At 58.8% G+C, this 23,116-nt stretch overlaps 1 protein-coding gene across 18 annotated transcripts in view; it reads right to left on the reverse strand.

Moving 5' to 3' along the window:
• Positions 1-5,086: 5,086 nt before the first annotated feature.
• Positions 5,087-23,116, reverse strand: part of MAPT (microtubule associated protein tau) — a 57,181-nt gene continuing 39,151 nt past the window's right edge. For 11 of the 18 annotated variants that reach the window (XM_036451040.2, XM_045586365.1, XM_045586367.1 and 8 more), the window contains 5 exons: positions 22,290-22,555; positions 13,462-13,554; positions 10,695-10,776; positions 7,176-7,288; positions 5,087-5,362 (listed from right to left, as the gene is read on the reverse strand). In XM_036451040.2, coding sequence (XP_036306933.1) covers positions 5,147-5,362; positions 7,176-7,288; positions 10,695-10,776; positions 13,462-13,554; positions 22,290-22,555 — 770 coding nt within the window. In that variant the 3' untranslated portion in view covers positions 5,087-5,146. The remainder of the gene's footprint in view (positions 5,363-7,175; positions 7,289-10,694; positions 10,777-13,461; positions 13,555-22,289; positions 22,556-23,116) is intronic. The other 7 variants (XM_036451042.2, XM_045586366.1, XM_045586368.1 and 4 more) reach the window with 1 other exon arrangement.

The following is a 23,116-nucleotide window of genomic DNA, read 5'->3' on the forward strand; positions in this document are numbered from 1 at the left end:
GTCTTCATTCTGTCTTACAGCCACCTCGCAGGGTCATCATGTGACCACCAGAGAAAGAGCAGGGCCAACGAGAACATGTACTTTGCATGGAGCCTGAGCTGCTGCTTACCTGCTGTCTGAGGTTACAGTATCTTTGAGGAGGCTAGGTGCTTGATTTTCTGTATATAAAGATGAGTAAGCGGGCGGGCCTGGTACTTTATTGTTTTCTTTTTCCTTTTCACGGCATTCGAGTTAGAACAGCCAATGAGCTACCTATCCTGGTCGTGAAAGCAGCAGTTCCGAGGTTGCGTTTCTCTGTGGCTGCCCTGTTGCTGCTCCTATAGTTACAGTTAAGATCTCTCCTTAAGCTTCTGTCTGCAGTGGCTAAGGAAAAGCTGAGCAAAGCCATATTTTGAAACTTGGAAAATCTAAGGGCTCTGTGTTAAGACCTTGAACTGAACTTATTACTGAGAAACAATAAGACGATAGTTTTTCTGTTACTGTTTCCCTTTGTGACATTCCTAGGGGTTGGCTGGGATCCCTGTCTTAATTTAGCAGACCTGTTCCCCAATACTAGGAGGAAGGCAGCTCTGTAAGCCTGCAAGAGCTAAGCCATTCCTTCAGCTGATTGGCTGGTGTTCTGCTTCAGCCTTAGGCCTCGAGGCTAATTTCCAGGGAAGAAAACAGCTCATATACTAGCGGTCGGCAAACTCAGCCAACAGAGCCAGATATCCACAGTACAACGATTGAAACTTCTTTTGAGAGCTGAAAACCGACTTCTGCGCATGGGCCACGAAGTTTCAGTCGCACTGTATGTGTGTACCAGCACATGTGGAAGAGCCACCCTCAAGGGGCCAAAGAGCTACATGTGGCTCGAGAGCCGCAGTTTGCCGACCACTGTCAGATACCAACCCCAGTCTTTTCAGGTTTGAAATCACTAGAATTGGTCAGCCCCCAGGGTATTGACCAGTACTGTTGTGAGCACCAGAATGAGATAATTGGGCTGAAAATGAAAAGTTTGAGAATTGTTCTTTCACTTTTGGGGCCCTAATGAGAGCTGGTAAACCTTTTTGGCCCCATTGTTTTTTTGTTTTTTGTTTTTAAATATATTTTATTGATTTTTTACAGAGAGGAAGGAAGAGGGATAGTTAGAAACATCGGCTGCCTCTTGCACACCCCCTACTGAGGATGTGCCTGCAACCAAGGTACATGCCCTTGAAGTCATATTTTGAAACTTGGAAAATCTTAGGGCTGGAATCGAACCTGGGACCCTTGAGTCCACAGGTCGACCCTCTATCCACTGAGCCAAACCGGTTTTGGCATATTGCCCAGTTTTAACAACATTGCCTTTCCCTATTTGGAGCTAAGTTTTCCAAAGCAGAGAAAGGATTTGAAAATCATACATCCCATATCATTTGTCTTTTGAATTTATGCACGTAGACTTCATTTAATCAGTAATAACTTTATTTTCAAATTCACTTTTACAGCAACAGTCCTTGTATATCATTTGTTAAAACACACAATACACCATATGGACATTCACAGACAGGAAGCTAAGCTAAGATGGTTTCATGTCCCTCCCCTCCCACCCTCAAAATTACTGAAGAAATCATGGGACTTTGCCAGTGTCAGAAATTGTCCTGCCAGACACTGCACATTCACGGGCTAAGTCCATTAGGAGGTGAGGCTGGGTCAGTGCCCAGGATAACCCTTTTCAAAACTGCAGAGCAACTAGAAGTGTCCTGAAGCCACGGATCTACAGGTGGAACACACTGACCTCCACCTTGACCCTCATCCCTGCCTCTTGGCTTTCCTCGGGGGACGGCGAGAAAAGAGGGTGAAGGAAAAGATCTTGGCAGCTGCTGGACACGGGCTGTGTGTCCAGAGTCAGTGGGAAAAGTGACACACAGGTGCCCACGGCTTACAGGAAAGTTTGCCAAGGTCTGTGGGAGGCACGATTGTGGGCTTGGGGCCCGGCAAGAGACCAGATCCACCACACCTCCCGACTCCTCCACCAGCCTCACCGCCTGCACCTGGCCGGGAAAGGCAGGAAGGACGTGGGAAGCAGCTGGCAGCCACTGCACTCGGGAATCCGGTCAGTGAGAAGGCCGCACCCCCAGGACCTCTAGCAAATGCGGTTGGAGTGGTGAGGCAAAGGGTTACGGCGAGGTTTAACCACTGCACTCCACCACCTCCCCTCGCCCATGGTAACTACCGTACAGGTTCCTCCCCCCACCCCCCAGAGCACAACAAGCAATCGCAAACAGGATACAGTCTCACCACTGAAGTCAGTTTAAGCGGATCTATGGATAGAAGGGGGAGCTTGAAGGAGCCAGGCATCGAGCATTCCCAGGCCACCCAAGGGACATGGACTGGAGAGGGGGAATGGGGCGAACTCAGCCCTGGGGGATCGTCCTCATTTAAGGTCACAAGCCAGCACCCCTTTCCCTCTCCTCCCCAACACTGACCTGATCACCCTAAACCATGATTCTGGGGAGATCCCAGGGCCCTCGGAGTCAGGTGTCAGAGAACAAGGCCCGGGAGCTACAGGAAGAGGCGGCCAGGAGAGAGGCAGCACACGGTGGCAGTCAAGACGGGCCACATCGCTCACAGCTACCCGGCCTTTGAACCACATTTCCTTTTCCTTTCTCAGAACCCGGCGAGCAGCTGGGACTTGCAGGACAGCCGAAAGCTCTGACTGCAAAGGAAGCCTCCAGCCCAGCTGCCTTCAACTATCTACACCGGAAGTGGCAGGACCAGTCGTGAGGCTGAGTTTCTTTAAGCAGCCGTTTCCGCAGAGGCTGCTTCCCTTCCCCCGAGGCGGCAGGCGGAGTCCTGCAAGGTCCGAGGGGGCTCTGGCCAGGCTTCCGAATGGTGTCTCCGGCGCGGCATCCCTCCTCGGCCAGGCCGCTGTGCTGGTCAGGCCCGGGCCCTTCCCCAGCTGGCGCCGGCGGCATCTTCCCGATGACGCAGGGCTGCCTCGGGGCTTCTCGGGGCCGTGGCCAGGCCAGGGAGGGCGTCTTCACGCTGCAGGCCGAGCCAGCCCAAGACACAGCGCTGCCCCGCAAAGGGGAGCCCGGGGCGAGCAGGGGCACCAGCTTTCTTGGTCCTCATCCCTCGCCTCGGCCTACTCCAGCCGAGGGTGCCCCGGTGCCAGAATCTGTGCTCCGTCGGTCCCAGATGCTGAAGGAAACCTCTCTGGAGGCCAAGCCGGGGAGAGCCGCACTGGCCCGGAGTCCCAGCACAGGGGAAAGCTACCCAGGACCCCCGCTGGGTGGGTGAGAAACCTCCTTACAAGCATTTCAAGATACATGCGTCCTTTTTTTTTTTTTTTTTTTTTTCCTTTTTCTTTTCTTTTCACTATCATAGTCACTCGGGTGGATCCAAGCATAGACAGACAAACCGGACGACGACAGGTGCAGACGGGGAGGGAAAGGCGACATCTATGTATATGGTCAGCTGCTCCCGTGGACAGACAGCACTGCTTCCAGCTGGGACGGGAGAACCGTTTCTAAGTGGGCGAGCCCCCTGGTGAGGGGTGGAGGGCTGGCGATATGCAGGTGAGGCTGAGCGGTGTGGTGGCAGTCACAGGCTGGGGTGGATGTGAGGGACGGGGAACAGGGCCCTCCCCGGGCGCCTGCCTGTCCTGGTGCCATCTCTGACAACCAGCAAGCAATAGCTCGGTGCAGGAAGGGGCTGGTCTTCGGGGAGGAAAAGGCTCTCCAAGCCAACACCCAGGGTCATGGCTGAGCCCCAGCCTGGCCTTGCCAAGCCCCACGTCTGAATGGGAGGCCAGGTCATGGGGTTCGTCACGAGGGACAGGCCAGTTGGATGAGGGTGACATAGACCTAGAAACCGAGGTCCCGCCTTGGGCCCGGACTCTGCCTTCCCTTGATGTCACCCCCTGGTTAAGAGTAGGTGCCTCCCACGTCCAAACAAGGTGAATGACTGAGAAGGGGGTGGTGAGGCTGGGACTCGGGACAGTGTGACATAATGAGAGGTACAGGCAGTGACTGGGCTCCAGCCGGCAGACACAGGGTGTGGGGGAGGGGGAGCAGGCAGCTGGCTGCAGGGGGGTGGGAGGAGCAGGAGGCTCAGGACCCCTGCCCGGCCCCCCGCACACTCTGGAGATGCCAGCGGCCCAGGCTTGGGAACAGGCGGGTGTCCCACAAGAGGCACAGGTCCTTACAAGAGAACTGGTTAGCCCTAAAGTCCCAGATCAGTGAGGTGGCCAAAATCGAGGCTGCACTTCCAACCTTCAGAACACAACTGAGCAGAGTCTCTGTGGGGTGGAGGGAAGCCCCTCAGGTCAGGACCGCCCGCCCCGGCCCTGCAGGGGGGACAGTGGACTGGAGGCAACGTCTCTAAGGAAGTCACACACACCGCCTGCCACCCTCCTGCCAGCCAGCCTTCCCCTGCCAGGCAGGTGGGAGGGACTGGAGCCCTTTTCCAAGGGTGCCCTGCCCTGCCCTGCCCTGCCCTGCCCTGCGGGAGGCACACCCACCTGCACAGACCTGCCGCCAGCCGCAGGGGGCCCGGTGGAGGCTGTGTGCTCCCTGCTGCCCTCCCTTGGGGAGCAGGTCTCCTCTCCCTCATGCTCTTACTCCCCCTCCCTCTCCCGCTCCCCTGCCCACCCGCTGCCTCAGCCTCTCCTGTGCCCCCCCACCACCTGTCCAGCTCACACCAACATACCAAGTTGCAAATCCTTTGTTGCCGCCACAGCCTCTGTGACATCCCCAGGATGGGGCCAGAGGGCGCCCCCAGCCCCCTGAAAACCCCCAGAAGCACCTTTCAGAGCCTGACTTTCTTCCTCTTCTACTCAGAGGGGGGGAGAAAAAAAAGAATCAAACGGAATTGCCGAGGAAATGTTGGGTGTGGCCATCTTTCACGCATTTTTAAAAACATTTTATTATTCTCAGCCCACCCTTCAATTTGGAAAGATGGAATCGGCTCTTAATTCCCGTCACTGATTTTGAAGTCCCGAGCCAGAGCCGAGCGGCAAAAGCAGGTTCAGTGATTAACCAATAACCCGATCGATCGATCTGTGAGGAGCAGCTGGGGGGCAGAGGGCGAGGGGCCGGGTCATTACTCTTTTTTTTTCTCTCTCTCTCTCTCCACACACTCTCACTCTCTCCTCTCCACGGTCAGGGACCGCCCGGCGGCCTGATCACAAACCCTGCTTGGCCAGGGAGGCGGACACCTCGTCGGCGAGCGTGGCGAGCTGGGCCGAGTCCGCCATGTCGATGCTGCCCGTGGAGGACACGTTGCTGAGGTGCCGCGGGGACGTGTCCCCGGACACCGCGGGCGACTTGTACACGATCTCCGCCCCATGGTCCGTCTTGGCCTTGGCGTTCTCACGGAAGGTCAGCTTGTGGGTTTCGATCTGCGCGACGGGGGGGGGGGAGGCTGAGAGGAAGAGCTGGAGATGGGCACCAGCCCTGCCATTCTGGCCCCCTCCCCGGGGGAGGGGATGGGGGTGGGGGGAGGCCCGATGAAGTGGTAGTAGCTGTGGTTTCCTCACTCCCAATAGCAAACACCTGTGCCTCCTGCCTCCCGGTGGCCCTGTTCCGCTCTCCAAAGCCAGAGGCCATCCTAAGTGTCTTGGGGACCCTCACAGAGATACCCCCCCAGACGTTCGTGTGAACACGTAAAAAACGTGTGTGCCTATTTTAACACACATGTAACAGTAGGCGCTGTACTACGTTGGTTTGTAGACTTAAACCCTCTGCTGACGGCACTAGTTCCCTCGGGCTTGCCGATGGCCGCCTGGCATCCCACCCACCAGGACGGATGTGCCCACGTGTGCCTGCCCCCCCTGGGGGTGGGTATTTCAGCTGCTCCAGGCTTTTGCTGGGACAAAGCATGCTGTGTGTGGATAACCTTGGGTGACCTTGAACACATGGTTTTGTGCCGTGTGGGCGTGTCCTGCCAGTGGAGCTGCTGGCGGGTCCTAAGGCTGCACCTGCCGCCCAGTTTGCTGGAGGAGATCAAGGGGCGTCCCCAGAGCCACGGCTGCCCTGCCACGAGCCACGCGCGCCCTTCCCCTCTGCCAGCGACTAATGAGTCTGGAGGTGGCAGCAACGGAGGGCAGCACTGATGGGTGTGACAAAGCTAAGGTGACCAGATGTCCCGCAGCGTTTTAAAGCTGTTTTAAAACGCCGTGGGACAAGGGACAAATTGTTAAACATCGGGACGTCTGGTCACCTTAATAAAGCCCTTTTATAAACGTAGAGAAAGGACGGAATAGTCTGCAGCCCCAGAGGGCAGGGCACCGTGGTGCCTGGGAAACTCGGGGAGCGTCAGCCAGGGAGGCAAGCAGCACAGTGATTCCTGATGAGATGGGCACAGTGATTCTCAGCCTCTCTGGGGCCTAGGACCTCCCTGAGGGTCTGATAGGACCATAAAGACACACGGCGTTTCCTCATTCGATGTCAGGAGGCCGGGGCCCAGGGGAAGGGCCTCTATCGCATGGGCTTGCGTGTGGCTGGAGAGAGAGACTAAGCTTCCATCGGAGCCATACATGAGCTGATTTTGTTCATTTGGGCCACCGCTTTGACCCAAGGACCCTGCCATGTTTCTGTAGGTGAAGGGCCTTTGTCACATAAGTTTTTGATAAAATCATTCACGTTTTGTAAAAGCTTTGTTCTTGAGGAAAAAATGACAGGGTCCTAGTGATGTCCCCGAGCCCCCCAACTGAAGGGAACTCAGGCCAGACCCAGAGACCAGACCTGCCGGGCGGCCGAGGGCCTGGCCCCGCAGCCTCGCCGTGGACACGCCCGGGCGGCGGCCTGGCTGAAGCCACCGTTTTGCTCTAACTGCCCGGTGATCCATCTAGAAAGTGAGGTTTTGCCCCCTGACTTGTTTTTGGGGCCCTGGGCTGGCTTTGGGATGGCTGCTGCCCTCTGTGGCTGCTTGGCACCTGCGGGGCCTAGGACAGCGGCTCTCACATTTGCTCTAAAGCTGTGGTCGCCAAGCTTTCGGATCTCACCACGGACCAGGTTTTAAAACCTCCGGTGTCCAGACCACATCTGGGACCAGTCAGAAGCTCCAGGGTGGGGCCTGGCATCCAGTCCCATGGCGCCCCCAGGTGGCTGCTGAGGACCACATCGTGCCAGGCTCCGTGGGGCCTCCAGCTTCCTTCGCTGGAAGCCTGGGCCAGTCTCCCTCCCTGCCCCCCTGGGCCCTGCCCCCTTTACCTTTTTATTCCCGCCCCCAGGGACGTGGGTGATGTTATCCAGAGACCCGATCTTCGACTGGACCCTGTCCTTGAAGTCCAGCTTCTCGGATTTGACCTCCACCTGGCCGCCTCCTGGAACACAGCACACAGCGCGGGAGTGAGTGTGGTTTCTGCCACTCCCAGGAGCACCGGCCTCGGGGAGCACCGAGGACCCGCTTTCACTGAGGAAGCAGCTGGGGCACCGGTCAGTCCTTGTAAAGGCCTGGAAACAGTTTGCTGAATCTCTCTAATCAAGGTATGCGTCCAGCGTTTACTCAGGAAACTCTTCCTCCCGCCGAAACCGGTTTGGCTCAATGGATAGAGTGTCGGCTTGGGGACTGAAAGGTCCCGGGTTCGATTCCGGTCAAGGGCATGTACCTTGGTTGCAGGCATATCCCCAGTAGGGGGTGTGCAAGAAGCAGCTGATTGGTGACTCTCTCATTGATGTTTCTAACTCTCTATCTCTCTCTCTTCCTCTCTGTACAAAATCAATAAAATATATTAAAAACAAAAAAAGAAAGAAAGAAAGAAAACTCTTCCTCCTCAGATAAGGCGGAGGTAAGTGTCGGGGAGAAGGAGAAGTTACTCCCTCTCAGCTCTAAACCGGGTGGCTTCCAGAGAGGGAGGTGGTTCTGTGTCAACATCCTGGAAGCGGCAGCCCTACAAGCCCTTGGAATTAAACTGAAGGCAAAAGGCACCCAATAAAGAGGGCCTGGCCCTCCTGCCCCCTCAGACACCCGATGCCACCCACACCCAAGGGGAGACGCCGTCTGAGGGCGAGAGAGGGGACAGCTGACCCTTGAACAACTGCATGGGTCCACTTACAGGAAGATTTTTTTCTTTTTCTTTTTTTTTTCTTTTTAAAAAAATACATTTTATTGATTTTTCACAGAGAGGAAGAGAGAGGGATAGAGAGTTAGAAACATCGATGAGAGAGAATCATAGATCAGCTGCCTCTTGCACACCCCCTACTGGGGATGTGCCCGAAACCAAGGTACATGCCCTTGACCGGAATCGAACCCGGGACCTTTCAGTCCACAGGCCGACGCTCTATCCACTGAGCCAAACTGGTTTCGGCACACGAAAATTTTTTTCAATAAATATTGTATCCCTTATGAATTTATTTGAAGCGCTTTCTTTTCTCTAGTTTACTTCATTGTAGTCATGCGATAATTTAATACAGAGGACATGCATAACATGTACTAACTGCATGTGTTTGACTACACAGTGGTTGGCACCGACCCCCCCATGTAGTTCAAGGGTCAACTAGACGTAATTACTTGCTTGGGTAGGACAAAGCCACCCAAGAAAGCTGCTCCCAGGGGGGTGACACCAGTGTGGGTAGTTTTCCCTGGGAGGGAAACTCGCACAAAATGTCTCGGGGAGCCCGAAAACAAGGGGACATTCTGCACCAGGCTTCTGACAGCCTCTGCCCACAGGGCTGGCTCCGTGGGGATCTCTGGCCACGGCAGAGTCCCACTCGGACCAGGCGGGAGCTGGGATCTAGCACTGGGTTGTGTTGTCCAATGCGGTAACCACCAGCCACACGGCCACTTACATTTGTGGGTTTTTAATTGAATTTATTGGGCTGACATTGGTTCAGAAAACCATACAGGTTTCAAGTGCACACTGCATTGTGTGCTCATCGCCCAAATGAAGTCTCTTTGTTCACATTTGTAACCTCCTCCCCAGCTTTGCCCACTTCCGCCTCCCCGCCCTTTCCCTCTGGCTATCACTGTTGTCTGTCTGTGTGTTGTCTATTCTAGAAGCCCGGTGCATGAAATCGTGCACGGGTAGGGTCCCTACTGGCTGGGGAGGGGGCCTCCCTTCCCCCCAGCACCTGCCCCATTGCCAAACGCCCACCATGTTTCGCACCAGCCCCTGGTGGACGGTGCACACTCAACTCCCAGTTGGTTGATCTCCTGCCTGTAGGGACAATTTACATATTGGCCTTTTATTATTTCTATATATTAGTGTGTGTGTGTTTGTGTATGTATATGTATGTGTGTGTGTGTGTGTGTATTTATATATATATATATGTATATATATATGTATATATATATATATGTATATATATATATATATATTTTTTTACTTAACCCCTTCACTTTTTTTCATCCAGTCCTCTCCAACCCCCTCCTCTGACAGCTGTCAGGCTGTTCCATGTATCTCTGCCTGTTTCTATGTTGTTTGTTAAATTCTTTTGCTCTTTAGAGTTCATATGTACCTATTTTTCGGACCATAAGACGCACTTTTTTCCCCCCAGAAGTGGGGGGGAAAAGTCCCTGCGTCTTATGGTCCAAATATAGCCTACACATATACTTTTAAAAAAAAGTTTTTTTACTTGCCCGGCTCTGTGTGGTCTCTGTGTGCTTGCCTGGCTCTAAAATGGTTCTAAATGCTGCTGTTTACTTTACAGGGTTGATTACATGTGTTTATGACTGTGATGTTGGGTTTTAATGCACATAAAATATTTTAGGACACTATTTGTTTCAGAATCTTTTTTTCTTCATTTCCCTTCTCTAAAAACTGGTGCGTCTTATGGTCCGGTGCGTCTTATGGTCCGAAAAATACGGTAAGTGAAATCACATGGTATTTGTCTTTCTCTGGCTTATTTCCCTTAGCATAATGCTCTCCAGGTCCATCCATATTGTTGCAAAGGGTAAGAGTTCCTTCTTCTTTATGGCTGAGTACTATTCCATCATGCTAATGTACTTTTAAATTCTAATAAAATTCAGCTCTTCAACTGCCCTAGCCATGTTTCATATGCTCAACAGCCACACATGGCCAGTGGCCTTGGCATTGGACATCACAGGTGTGTGACATTTGCAGCATCTCAACAAGCTCTATGGATCTCACTGTCTTTTGGAGGGGAAGAGGGAAGGGGAGGATAGTAAAGTGCCAACAGTATCATTTTCTGTTCAAACCAAGTCACAGAGGGCGCACAACAATGGGCCAGTTTGTGCAGTTAGTGACGTGTCCCTAAGCTGGGACATCCATAGAGCCAAGCTTCAGGGTCAGGCCAGGCCCCCCACAGCTCCTGAGGCCCCACGTGCAGCCTGTGTGGAGCACCTGGAGCCAGGGGCTAGGGCACATGTGTCAAACACAAGGCCCTCGGGCCAAATCCGTCCCGCCAGGCCTTGCAATGTGGCCCGCACCGCGCTGTCATCACTGCACTCCGCTGCGTTTCCATCACAATGACAGTTTATGACTGTTCAGTAAACCATTCGGCCCTCGATTTAGGCTGAATTTTAGATTTTGGCCCCTTCTCTGATTGAGTTTGACACCCCTAGGCTAGGGTGTAGGATCAGCATCTGCCCCCCTGCTCAGGAATGAGACAGGACAGCCCCTCCACCCTCAACACTCTCTCACCATGGCCCAGCCCGTCGCTGCTTCCCAGCCCCCTCGGGAGCAGGCACCACCCAGCCCAGAACGCCCCCACAATGCCCCAGAACACCCCGCCCTGCCCCAGGCCCTGCCCCGAGCTCGCCGAGGCTACCTGGCTTGTGATGGATGTTGCCTAATGAGCCACACTTGGAGGTCACCTTGCTCAGGTCCACAGGCTTGTAGACTATTTGCACCTGGAGGGGAGAGGGGCGGGCAGAGAACAAACAGGATTATTTGCGGATGGAGCGCGGGAAGAAGCAGCTGTGTAAGCCGGGCCTGACTGGACCAGGCGTCCTGTCTGTCCGAGGCACACACCCAGCCCAGGTGGAGACGCCGGGTGGGAATTCTGCCAACCCTGCCCCCCTGGGAGCCGGGTCTGCACCGGTGACTGGGGGACAAGGACCCTTGGGGAAAGCAGGGCCCTTCGTCTCTGTCCCTGTGCAGGGCCCGTGCCATTTGCTTAGCAGACACACAGAGCAGTCACCACACAGACATCACAGTCAGGGACGACACAGATGGGGCCAGCGCCCCCGTGTGCGGCACTGGAAAAGCGGAGAGCGTGTCTGCTGGGCCTCAGAGAGGAGAGGGCCCCGAGGTGGAGAGGGGCCTCTGTCCCAGGAGAAGCTTCCAGAAACCCAGCACCCCCACAGCAAGGGCAATGCCAGTCCGTGAGCAGCACCCAGAGCCGTGGGGAGACTGGGAGAGCCCGTGGGCGCCTGAGTGTCCTAGAGAATGACACCGGCAGGGGGACAGGCGGCCCAGCAGACACCCCAGGGTCAGTGACACAGAGAGCAGACGCCCGCCCGCCTGAGGCCCAGGGCTTCCCCTTGGCCCCGGTCACCCTGACATCCCCCAAGGGGGACGGCGGCCCTGCACTGCCCCCTCATCTCAGCCCAAGAACCGGCTCTCCTGAGGGGGCTCCCCACGACGCCATGGCTGTGAGGGGACCCCAGCCGGTCACGGAGGGACTCTTGACAGCAGTGAGCTTGTGTGAGGTCACCAGAGGGTGCTCCTGCCAGGAGGAGGCTCCCTGAAGGAGATGGCCTCCTGCCTGGGAATGGCTTTAACCGGGGAAAAAGGAGAGGTTTCTCCTTAGGATCAACTGGAACAACCCCAGAATCACCCGGCGCATGCCCTTGGTCAGCGGGGGGTTGATCGAGGCCGACAGGCAGGGAGTGCGGCGGGGGGCGGGGGGCACAGGGCCGGCAGCCGGCACCCGGGGGGTGTGGGGGTGATGAAGGATTCTGAGAACAGGCCTGGGAGGGAGCGGGGCTCTGGGCAGGCCCCCGGGAGGCAGTCAAGGAGCTTTGGGGACTCGCCCCGGCGGGGGGGACGTGGGAGGGACGGGGTGACCCCGGCTTCCTGCTCTTCCCTGCAGCCTGGTCAGGCAGCCCCTCCAGACCGGAGAGCGGAGGGCAGGCCAGAGGCCGGAGCCCAGGCTGGGGGCCCGTGGCCCCGAATCACCTGAGGCTGAGCTTGTGCAGCCTCCTCCCTCCGGACGAGCTGTCTTCGAGGGCTCCTCCTGCAAACAGGCCTCAGGCGGGCCCAGCACAGGGCCTGGCCAGCCGGGCCGCCCTCGGCTCTGCTGGGTCACAGGCTGACCACAGGCCCGCGGGGAGTGCGGGACAGCCAGGGGGCGCCCTGAGGGAGTTCCCCGATGTTCTGTGACTTCAGGCAGCAGTGACGTACCCTCTCCTCCCCACCCCCCTGCAGGACCCCGGCTCACCCCCTGCAGGACCTCCCACCAGCTGACCAGACACGAGTTAAATCGGAAAGCAGTGCCTCTTCCTCTGGTCGAGAGCAGTTTGCAGCAAAGCCCGAGAGCCGGGAGGCAGAGCTAAAGCAGCAATGTGACCGGGCCAGGCGGGGTGGGTGGCGGGGCAGGGGAGCAGGGGTTGGGAGACAGCAGCTGGTGAGGAAGCGATCAGGAGCGCCATGCAGCAGCCGCGTGGTGAGCCTGGTGAGCGCCCATCCCGGGCAGCGGGGCTGGGCAGAGCGCAGGGCGGGGGCAGCGGCACATTGCAAGAATAAACCCTCGGCTGGATCCAGGAGAGGGGCGGCCCAGCCTGGCGTTTTCTGGAGAGAGAGCCCTGGGGGCGTTGCTGCCATCCTCGGCTGCCAGCCAGGAGCGGGAGCCTGCTCTCAGGAACCTCGTCTCCCCGGAGCGAGCGGACCTCAGGGGGCTCGAACCTCCTGCTCCCTGCTAGGGGCAGTGGGGGAGCCTCGGGGTGAGGGTTTGCACCCACAAAGGACAGCCGGGAGGGCAGCAGCAGAGGGTGCAGCCCCAGGTCCCGGGGACACATGCAGTGAGGGTGCATTTAAAGGGGCCCAGAGCAAATACGATAAAGAACCAACGGGGCTGCAGGGGGTCCCCTGGGGCAGGGCACTCTGCATCTGAGCCTCTGCAGGGGGCGGGGCTGGTTTGAACAGGAGCCAGAGGCTGAGGCACGCCCCCCCCCCGCCCAGACAAATGGGACCAGAGACCGGGCGTGCCTTGCTCTGAGGCAGAACAGCACGACCTTTGTCCCCTTGTCAGAAGCGGGCCAGCTGTCCACAGGGAAACCCTCCACGTGGGCCTGTCCGGGTGACGGGGAGGGGCTGGCTGCGGGGCTCCGGGAGCCTGTGGGGGCGGTGAGGGGGTCACGGGGGGGGGGTCGCGTGAAGGCTGTGAGGACCCCACACCCAGGTACGGGCCAGGGAAGGACCAGCCGCCTTCCCTAAGCTGCGGGTGCAGGCCGGCACCCCCGGGCGCTGGGCACCCTCCGGGGCCTGGGCCGGAGCCCGAGGACGGTTTATTCTGTGCAATGGCCCCCGGGGGCACACACACGCCACTCGGCCAGCACCAGCCCCCGGGCGCGGGGGACGTGTGAGGTACTCACACTGCCGCCTCCGGGCACGTGTTTGATATTATCCTTTGAGCCACACTTGGACTGGACGTTGCTAAGATCCAGCTTCTTATTAATTATCTGCACCTTGGACAGCCAGAAAGAAGGATGAGTGACACCCCCAGCTCACCGGCTCTGCACGGAGGACCCCGAGGGTGGGTGGGGGGGCGCCAGGCGGCGCCCGGGAAGGCACTGCCCAGCCGGCTGACCTGGGGGGCCCCCCCACAGCTCGGGGCCCACAGACAGCGCCACCCGGAGGCAGCCCTTCGCCCACACGGCGTGGCCACGGAGGCCCTGCGCTCACACGGTCGGGGGGAATGAAATGTGCTCACTTGTGTTTTCATTTCAATCCTCACCCGAGGACTTGCTTAGAGAGAGGAAGGGGGAGAGACAGGGGAACACCGATCGGCGGCCCTGTATGTGCCCTGACCTCGAATCGAATGGGCAGCTTTCCCACCCACAGGACGATGCTCCACCAACGAGCCCCCGGCCCCCGGCCAGGCCCACTCAGGCTATTAAATGAACAAACAGGGTCCCTCTGGGCCCTCACGCACACCCCTCGGGCCCGTCAGAACCTTCCAGAGACCCTGCTGTGGCTGTTCTCACGCTTGTCAGGCGATGGGCTCACCTGCGGGCATTTCAGAAAACCCCGCACCTGCCACCACCTGGAATTAGGGCCTCTGCCAAGCGCGTGGTGCTGCCTGTGGGCCTGGGCCGAGGCCCTGGGGACAACGCGGACTCTGCCCAGAAGGCGGGTGAGTGCTGCCCTCAGCCATCGGCACCTGGGGGGGCACAGGGACCGGGAGAGGGGCCCAGTGTCCCCGCTCGGCCCCTGAGCAGGCGTGGCCCTGGCGATGGCGGTCCCACTGCCGTCCCATGAGGCTCGGGGTGGGATGGCGACATCCTCGTGGGGAATGATTGGGACCCAATTTGCCTAAAAACCACGAACCACGCAGACAAGCACGGCCCAGAGGAGGCGCGGCTGGGTGAGGGCGCCCTCGGCCGCAGGTGTCTCCCCTCAGCCACGCCGAGGGGCCGCGAGGATATAAAAGGAGCCGCACGCCGCTCCCCCTTCACAACCAGCATCGGCCGCTGAGCCAGGCGCAGGCCTGGGTGCAGGCTCCGCCCTCCATCCGCGTACGGGGAGGGGGGGGGGGCAGCCGGTCAACGATGCTCTCTCCTTATGGCTGTTTCTCTCTCTCCCTTTTCTCTCTCAAAAAAAAAAAAAAAAAAATTTTTAAAGAAAGAACCAGCCGAAACCGGTTTGGCTCAGTGGTAGAGCGTCGGTCTGCGGACTGAAAGGTCCCGGGTTCGATTCTGGTCAGGGGCATGTACATTGGTTGCAGGCACATCCTCGGTGGGGGGTGTGCAGGAGGCGGCTGGTGGATGTTTCTCTCTCATCAACGTTTCTGGCTCTCTCTCCCTTCCTCTGTAAAAAATCAATAATATATATATATATAATATATAAAAAAAAGAAAGAACCAGCATGACTCTCTGAAGTCCTGAAAACAGCCCTGAGACCTCCTCAGTGCTGCTTTTGGGAACAATGGCTGGGGCCAGGGTTAGTAGGGTGGCTGGGGTTCGGGGCCCTGGCTGGGGCTGCTGCCCGGAGGCCAGGGTTGGGGGTGCTGTGGCTGGGGGTCGGGCCCTGGCCGGGCTCGTTTCTGGGGGGGAAGGAGCCCACACCGGCCGCCCAGGGGTCCCCAGGTCCCCAGCAAAACGAAGAACTGAGGATCTGATAGCGAAATTGTCCTTCCTACTTTTGGGTGTTAAAATGGCCTTTCCTTTATTAGGTTATTAACCCTTCCATCACACTGATAGGTATTTTTAGATGTCCTTTCCCTGGCTGTGTGAACAGACAGCAGTCTTCTGAAGGCCAGCACCCCAGCCGCCTCCTTCAGCCTGAACCTCACCCCCTGGGAAACATATGGAGCCCACCTCTTCACGCTCTTACGGTGCCTCCCCATGAGAGCTGTGCCCTGGCTGTCCGGCCCGGCCGGCTGAGCCTTGTCCCGTGCCCCGGGAGGTCCCGGTTCGAGGGTTCAATTCCTGGCCAGGGCGCCCCAGGTCCCCGGAAAGCAGGGAGGGGGGTTGTGTGCAGGAGGGAGGCAGCCAACCAATGTTACTCTCCTTTCCCTCTCTCTCTCAAATCAGAAAAAACATATATTTTGAAAAGCTATGTACTTTTTCCGTTAGAAAAATACCAGAACATGGTGACTTTGAAAACGGGGGTTAAAAACGCAGGTTTCCTTGCATCCCCGGGAAGTCTCCTGTGGACCCAACTACCACCACGTGCGGGGAAGGGCGGCCATGAGCCGCCACACGTGTTACAGCTTGTTTCTCACCAAGTAACGTGCCCCCGGCACCTGTGCTCTCGGGCGTTTATATTGATTCCATTTTCAAGAACATCAACAGCAGCTTCCCCGTGAGCACCTTCCTGCAGGGAGCTTCTCCCTGTTTCGGGTTATTTCCGAAGCACGGGGTCCCAGAGGCAGGCTTTCTAGGCCGCAGTGATAAATAAATGCTCCCCACACCTCCCAATGGCTTTCTGAGGACGGGTCGGTTTCCCGGAGAGCGCTGTGCAGGGGGCCCGCCGGAGAGCTGCCCGATGGTACTGGGCGTTCAGAAACGCGTTGTGTTTGTTCCCTTGACTAACAGAGGGCACTGCCTCGCTGGCTTCCTCTGCGAGTCTTTGATGGCTCCTAACATGGCTCCTTTGCCCCCTTTTGCTAGTAGGTGTGTCTCTTTCTAACAGACGCCTGTTCAGCCTCTTTCTTTGTAACGTCTCCCTTGTTTTTTAAATGTGAAAACCGCCCCCTCCGTTAGCGGTTGGATGACTGTCCAATGCCACGACCCCTTTCTCGCCACCTTCCTTTACGGGTGAGGAGCTGGCCAGAGCCCAAGGCGGTTCAGCGACTTTCTCCAGCCGGTGCTGAGCTGCACGGGAATCTGGGTCTGGGTGTGTCTGTGGCCGCAGGCGACAGAGGTGACGGCCGTGTTTGGCCTGAGCTGTCAGTCCTCAGGGCTGTAGTGTCGTAAGTCAAATAGAACAGCACTCTCCCCGGGAACACCGCGTTCTCTCTCTGGAGCGGGGAGGCGTGGGGACCCAGCCTTAGCCGGCGGGAGTGGAAGGCAGGGTGAGGGATGGGCTTTCTAAGCTGCTGCCGAAGGAGCTGCTGTCGTCTCAGCTCTGTGCCTTTGAATCAATGTGTGCCGCCCTCGGATCTGAAGGAGTCTCCCTTGAGCTTCCTCCTTGGGAATCATTTTTATTTACAACTTCCAACTGGATAAGTCTCAGAGGGAGAATAGTCTACTTTCCCTAAGAGCAGTTTAGAATTAGAAAACACACACACACAGTAATAAAACAAGAAAATGTAGAGGATAATGAAAAGAGAACAGGTGCCATTGGCACTGACAATTACAAGACAGATTATTACACCCTGGCCAGGTAGCTCAGTTAGAGCTTCGTCTCTATATGTCAAGGTTGCCTGATCTCTGGTCAGGGCACATTCAAGAATCAACCAATGACTTGCATAAACAAATCGATGTCATTCTCTCTCTCTCTTCCTCTCAAAAAAGTAAAATCGTTAAACACACACACACACATAAACAAGATGGTTCATTACATTTAACTCTGAGCTTCCAGGAAGCCAAGGTAAAAAGGCAAACGAGATGGGTTACATAACTCCTCTTCTCTGACAAATAAAACTTAACCAGTTTTGCAAGGAAAATAACCTGTGTTCTGTAAAATCCACACAAGAAATTCATCAAACAATTCGAGTTCATTAAGTAATAACATAACACACAGAAATTTTCCCTCCAGTGTGAATTCCTTTTTCCAGTCCCACAAAAAAGACAACAAGCTCTCAGTAGCCCTTTTATGGGGTTTGGAAATAGACAAAAGAACATGCACAAAGCAGACACAAACTACCGTTAGTCATCCAGTGAAGCCAACACCCTTGGCAGAATGTCAGGCTTACAGAAAGGAGGGGAAAAGGGTAACTTTTGGCATTCTGAAGTTGGAATCCTGAGACAGTTTCTCCTCTGGAGTACCGTGTGTGATACCGAGCCTCAGGTCTGGCCGGACACTGAACACACCCATCACGGGGAAGAACAATGTTTTGGAAGCTCCAAATAGTAGTCTGGAGACTCCTCGTCAGGCCAGAAATTCCTGTGGCCAGGGTTTGGCCCTGGGGAGAGGGTGGGGTGAGGTGGGCGGGTCCACTTTGCTTTAATCTACTTCCTGGAGGGAAGTCCCAAGCCTGCCTTAGACCTTGAACTTGTTCCGTTTGCGCTAAGATTGCTCCAGGTACTCCAGGTGGCCCAGCCCTCCCCCAGAAGCTCCCTGCTGGCCCCTTGTCCTGGCTGTCCCTGCGAGGCCTGCCCCAGCACTGCCCCCAGCACTGCCCCAGGCTTGCTGGGCGACCTCCCCTCACGAGGCTCAAGAGGCCCAGGGCTGAGGATTGGGAGTGGGATGGATGTTCTGGTGGGAAAGGCTAGGCCGCAGCCCGAGAACTGACACGGAAACACAGTTTATCTAGGTCCTGTTAAGTCAACCAGCCAGAGAAGAAGGCCAATAACAGGGAAGTCGCCTGTAGAATTGTTTACACTGTTCCTTTAAACAGTGACTGCCCCACGCTTCTTTAAAATGATTTGCACAAGATTTTTTTCCACAAACACAGGTGCTGTGCCCAGGGAGGGTCCCAGCCCGGCTCTGCGCGGGCCCGACACCTTAGCCCAGGTTCCCCCGCGTCCAGGACAGGCAAACGTTCACTTCACTCCACCGAAATTTCGTCACCTGTGCTTTTTAAAATAAGAGCTGGGACTGTGTCAACAAATGAATCTAGAAATACTTCCTGAAGCGAGACAGATGCTGACAGCGCTCCACCGCCATCTTGTGGCCGCTGGAAACATTGCAGCCCAGGTCGCTCCCAGCCTGAGCCCTGGCAGCAGATTCCTGTCCTTCCAGGGCTCCTAGGCCCTGTCCAGCCTGGGCCTCTGCATTCCAGCCACGGGCCAGGGCCCCCTCCGGAGAAGTGACGTTAGCTCTGTCTGCTCGGAGCCAACCAGGCCACCCCCGTGCTTGGGCCTGGGGCTTTGACCCTGCCATCCCTGCTCACCCTTGGCAGCCACAGAACCAGGCAGCCTTGGCGCCAAGTGCACCTTCTCTCTGACCCTGGACGGCCGCGGGACCCCTGCGCTTCCTGCTGTGCCCCCACTGACCACACAGAGGGGCGGCTGAGGCTGGTGTTGCCCCATCTCCCCTCGCATTCAACCCTGACGGCCTGACAGCTGAGCCTGGGCTCTCTGCCGCGGGTCCCTCCAGCTCCCTCCCTTCCGCATCCTGGCGAGAGGACAGGGCCCTGCCGGCCAGGGCAGACCTCCTCCAGCAGCTGGCCACTCTCTCGGCTCCTGTGGGAGCGAACAGAGCCTAAGACCCCGCTCCCCTGCCCCCCAGCTCTGACTGTATTTTGCTGCTTCTCTGAACATCTCCACGTGCGGTTCCCCACGGCCCTCTTCCCGCCCAGGCCCAGCACTCTGAAGGGGGATGGGGGAGCTGTCCTGGTCCAATCCAGGGTCTGCCCTGGTTGGCTTCTCTGAGCTGTTGGTAACACACGAGACTGCGGATGACACTCCACAACACGTGTGGGGGCCCCTCGATGGTGTGGGCTGCCCCCGCCCCCCCCCCCCCCCCCCCCGCATCCTTGGCCAACCTCTCCGCTCCCTTTGTGTGTCCCTCCCCGGGCCTGGGCCTGGGGGCAGGAACTCAGCACAGGGCCTGACACTCAGAGGTGCCCCAGAAATGTTAGATGAATGACACAGGGAGGTAGGAACCAGCTTCTGATTGCCGCCTGCGTGCTCTCTCTCACCAGGATGTAAGGCTGCCAATTCACCAATTCACATTGTTCGCTGGCAGCGAGTAGCTTTTTTTTTTTTTAAAAAAAGTTTACATTTTAAAAATGTTTTAAAAATAATTTTAGAGAGGAAGGGAGCAAGAGAGAAGCATGGGTTTGCTGTTTCCGTTATGCGTTCGTTGGTTGATTCTTGCTCGTGGCCTGACTGGGGACAGAACCTGCGACCTCGGGGTATCGGAATGACACTAACGAGCTGAGCTACCCAGCTGGGCCTCCTTTTAAACTCTGGTCCTCTGCCTCCGTGGCTGAACTCCCCTGCTCCCCTCACAGAGAGTGAGGCTCAGACAGACTCCTGGGGAGGGAGGTGCAAGACAGGGGGGGTGGCCTGGCTGGGGGACCCGGGGTCTTAGCCTGGACTACACGTCGGAACACCTGGGAGCCCCCTGAGGTTCTCACGAACCCGGGAAAGGCTCCGGCTTTGTCAGGATTTGTAAGAGGACCCCCTCCCCCGCCCCAGGTGATCCTCCTTGGCAGCGGGTGGGGAGGAGAGCTCCCGGCTCCCGAGGACCCGCAGCTGCAGCCTTGCCGGCCTCGGCTCCATCTGTCTCTGGCTCTGTGGAGGGAACAAGTGGTGCTTCCGCACTCTCAAAGCTAAGAATTCCGTTTTGGACTCTGCAAGCTCCGCCCCATCATTGCAGCCAACGACAAAAGCAGGAAGGCCCAGGTTCTCGGTCTGCAGGTTGCCAGGCCGGCTGCTCTCCCTTCGTCCTGGGCCTCCATCCAGGGAGCGGGCGCCCCTTAGCTGAGTGCACGGCCCACACACCCACACATCCACACAGCGGGCTCCGCACCGGCCACAGCCCACGAAGGCCTGAGCGTCGCCTCCAGGAGCCGCCGGCCCAGGCCAGACGGAGGACAGGGCTGGCTTTACGAGCCTTCTCCATGGACGCGAGCAGCTCCCTTCCCCGTTCCCAGCCCCGGAGACTGAGGCAGTGCTCTCGGCAGCGGTGGCATTGCCTGTCTTTGGTTCAGACAATGGTCTGGGTTTTCTATGGGATCAAGGACGGCTGTCGCCCCTCCCTCTGCGCTTTCCCACTCCTCCCGCCCTGAGAGGCCCTACGAAAGGTCCCCATTCTCCGTCCGCCAGGGGAGAAGGGCATGTGGGGCCCCTTCCCTTCCCCTCTGAGCCTCAGGCCCGGCCCGGCTCCCAGCCTCCTCTCCCTGCCAGTCCCCTCCACCAGCCCTGCCACTCAGCGGAGCTGCCAGAACTGGGCCAAAGGTGCCCAGCCCTTCCAAGCCAACCTCAGCTGACCCTGGGGTGGCGGGAGGACACGGGGTGTCGCTGGTGTGTGACAGCCCCGCAGGCTGTGAGCCTCAGGGCTCCGGTCCCTCCGGGCGGCTGGTCACAGCTGCAGAGTCTTCCCCAGGTGCAAACTGGCAGTGGTGGTAAGGGGGGTGGTGGTGGAAGGGCTGCTTCTCATTTTTCAAAACGGGCAAACGGTCCCCCTGCTATGAAAACAGAGGGACCCCGGCAGGAGGGTCCCACCGTCTTACAGACCAAGTCCCTGGAGCCCCCTCCGCCCCTAAACCTCGCAGGAGGGCCAGCCTCAGAGCGGCACCCTCAGCTGTCTCCGCCTTCCGGGAGGAGGCTGACCGCACGGCAGTGAACGCGGCCCAGGGCCTCCCTGGGGTCCAAGGAGAGGCGCCTGGCCCCGCCGGCCGGCAGGGCAGGCCCCGGCTGGGACGGGCCCGCGGGGTTTCGGTGAGGCACCCTCACGGGCCTCCGAGAGGCCCTCCTCCAGGGACGCCCAGGGCCCGGCCCGGAGTCATAAACGAAGTCAACGGTGCGAGGGCGCCGCGGGGGGAGCCCAGCTGTCCCGCCGGGAAGGTCTGTAAGGCGCCCGGCCTCCAGGAGGCTCACCGCCCCCAGAGGCCCAGCCCAAAGCCCATCACACACCCGTGGCCTCCAGAGCAGAGCCTTGGTCCTCAGCTCCCCACACCCCCCTCTTCTCCGTCCCCGTGCCCCCTGTGGTGGGCAGGGAGGGCGGCCCTGTGTGCCCACCATGCACACGCTCAGGCCCTCGCCCCCAGGCCTGCCACGCGGGTGGTTCTGTGAGAGCAGCTCCTCAGGGGAGCCCTCCCCTCCCTGCCGGTGTGCCGACAGGGGAGGGGAAGGAGGGGGCGGCCGGTGTGCTGACAGGGGAGGGGAAGGGAGGGGGTGGCCGGGGGGAGGCCGAGCGGGAGCACGCGAGGAGGGAGTGCGGTCTCCAGTCCAGGAGGGAGGCCTTGGCCGTCCCCTCCTCGGGCTCCGGCCTCTGGCCCTGGCGCTGGGAGGAGACGGTCCCCAGCGTGGCATTTCCCGGGCCAGGCCCAGGAAACATGGGGGGCGGGGGACAGGGACAAGAGGAGGACGGCAGGGCCCAGGCCAGCCTCTTCTCCCTCCACCCCAGCCCCTCGATTGCTCACGGCCCCCGGCCCCCACCTTTAGGGAACCCCAACATTCCACGAGCGCCCACCTGCCCCTGGAAGAAGAATCCGCTCAGAATGGAACCCAGACTGCCCCAGAGCTGGAGGCAGAGAGAAGCCTGACCCAAGCGAACGTCCCACAAACGCCGGCCACCCCCCTACCGACCAGCTGCGTCACTCCCACCCGGGGCAGGCCTCTGGGCACCCCACTTCGCGGGCCCCCGGGCCACAGAGAGCCACTGTCCTCTGGCGAGCCGGGGCTGACACGGGGGGGAGAACCGGCCCTTTCTCTCCCCCGCGCAGGCCCTTGTGGCTTCGCGGTGACCCCAGTGTCCTTCGGGGGGAGCGGGTGACCCCAGTGTCCTTCGGGGGGAGCGGGTGACCCCAGTGTCTTTCTGGGGGAGCGGGTGACCCCAGTGTCCTTCGGGGGGAGCGGGTGACCCCAGTGTCTTTCGGGGGGGGGGGTGCCCCGTGAGGGGCAGGCGGCCCCGCAGCCCTTACCTTCCCGCCGCCCGGCTGGTGCTTCAGGTTCTCGGTGGAGCCGATCTTGGAGCGGACGTTCTTGAGGTCGGGCATGGGCACCGGGGCGGTCTGCAGGCGGCTCTTGGCGGAGGACGGCGACTTGGGCGGCGTGCGGACCACGGCCACCTTCTTGGGCTCCCGGGTGGGCGGGGTGGGCAGGGACGGGGTGCGGGAGCGGCTGCCGGGGGTGCCCGGGGAGCCGGGGCTGCTGTAGCCGCTGCGATCCCCCGACTTCCCAGGTTCGCCTGGAAGAGAGGGGGAGTGAGGCCGGAGCTCGGTCCCGGGGCCGTGGCCGGCTGGGGCGGCCTCAGGCAGGTGGAGAGGCCGGGAGCTCGGCAGGCCTCCCCGGAGCTCACCACCTCCTTCCTGCCTGGCCTGTCGCTGGGGCGGGAGACAGTACCCTTCCCGGTGGGATCCAGCCGGCTGCGTGGTCTCCGACAAGCCCGTGGTTGCCTCACACCCAGCACAGGGATCAGCCCACCGCGAGGAGCCGGGCGGCCATGTGTGTGCAGGCGTGGGACCTGTGTGACCCCAGTGTGACCCCAGGCGGCCTTTGCCGGAACAAGGGCAGGACCAGGGCCACCTCCTCTGGGCCCTGAGACCCTCTCCCTGCAGGGGGAGCGTTAAGCTGCTCAGCAGGTTCAGGCCCCTCTCCCGCCAGCCCTCCCCAGCCTCCCCGGCTGCAGACGCTATGCCTGCGTCATGCCCACCTGTGCCTCACTCTCCAAACAAGCCATGCCCATGCCCGGGCCCGGCCCTGCCCTTCCCCACGAAGCAGGGCAGATGCAGTGCGCCTGTCACACCCT

The sequence above is a fragment of the Pipistrellus kuhlii genome, unplaced genomic scaffold (genome assembly GCF_014108245.1).
Source record: "Pipistrellus kuhlii isolate mPipKuh1 unplaced genomic scaffold, mPipKuh1.p scaffold_m20_p_22, whole genome shotgun sequence".
Lineage (NCBI taxonomy): Eukaryota > Metazoa > Chordata > Mammalia > Chiroptera > Vespertilionidae > Pipistrellus > Pipistrellus kuhlii.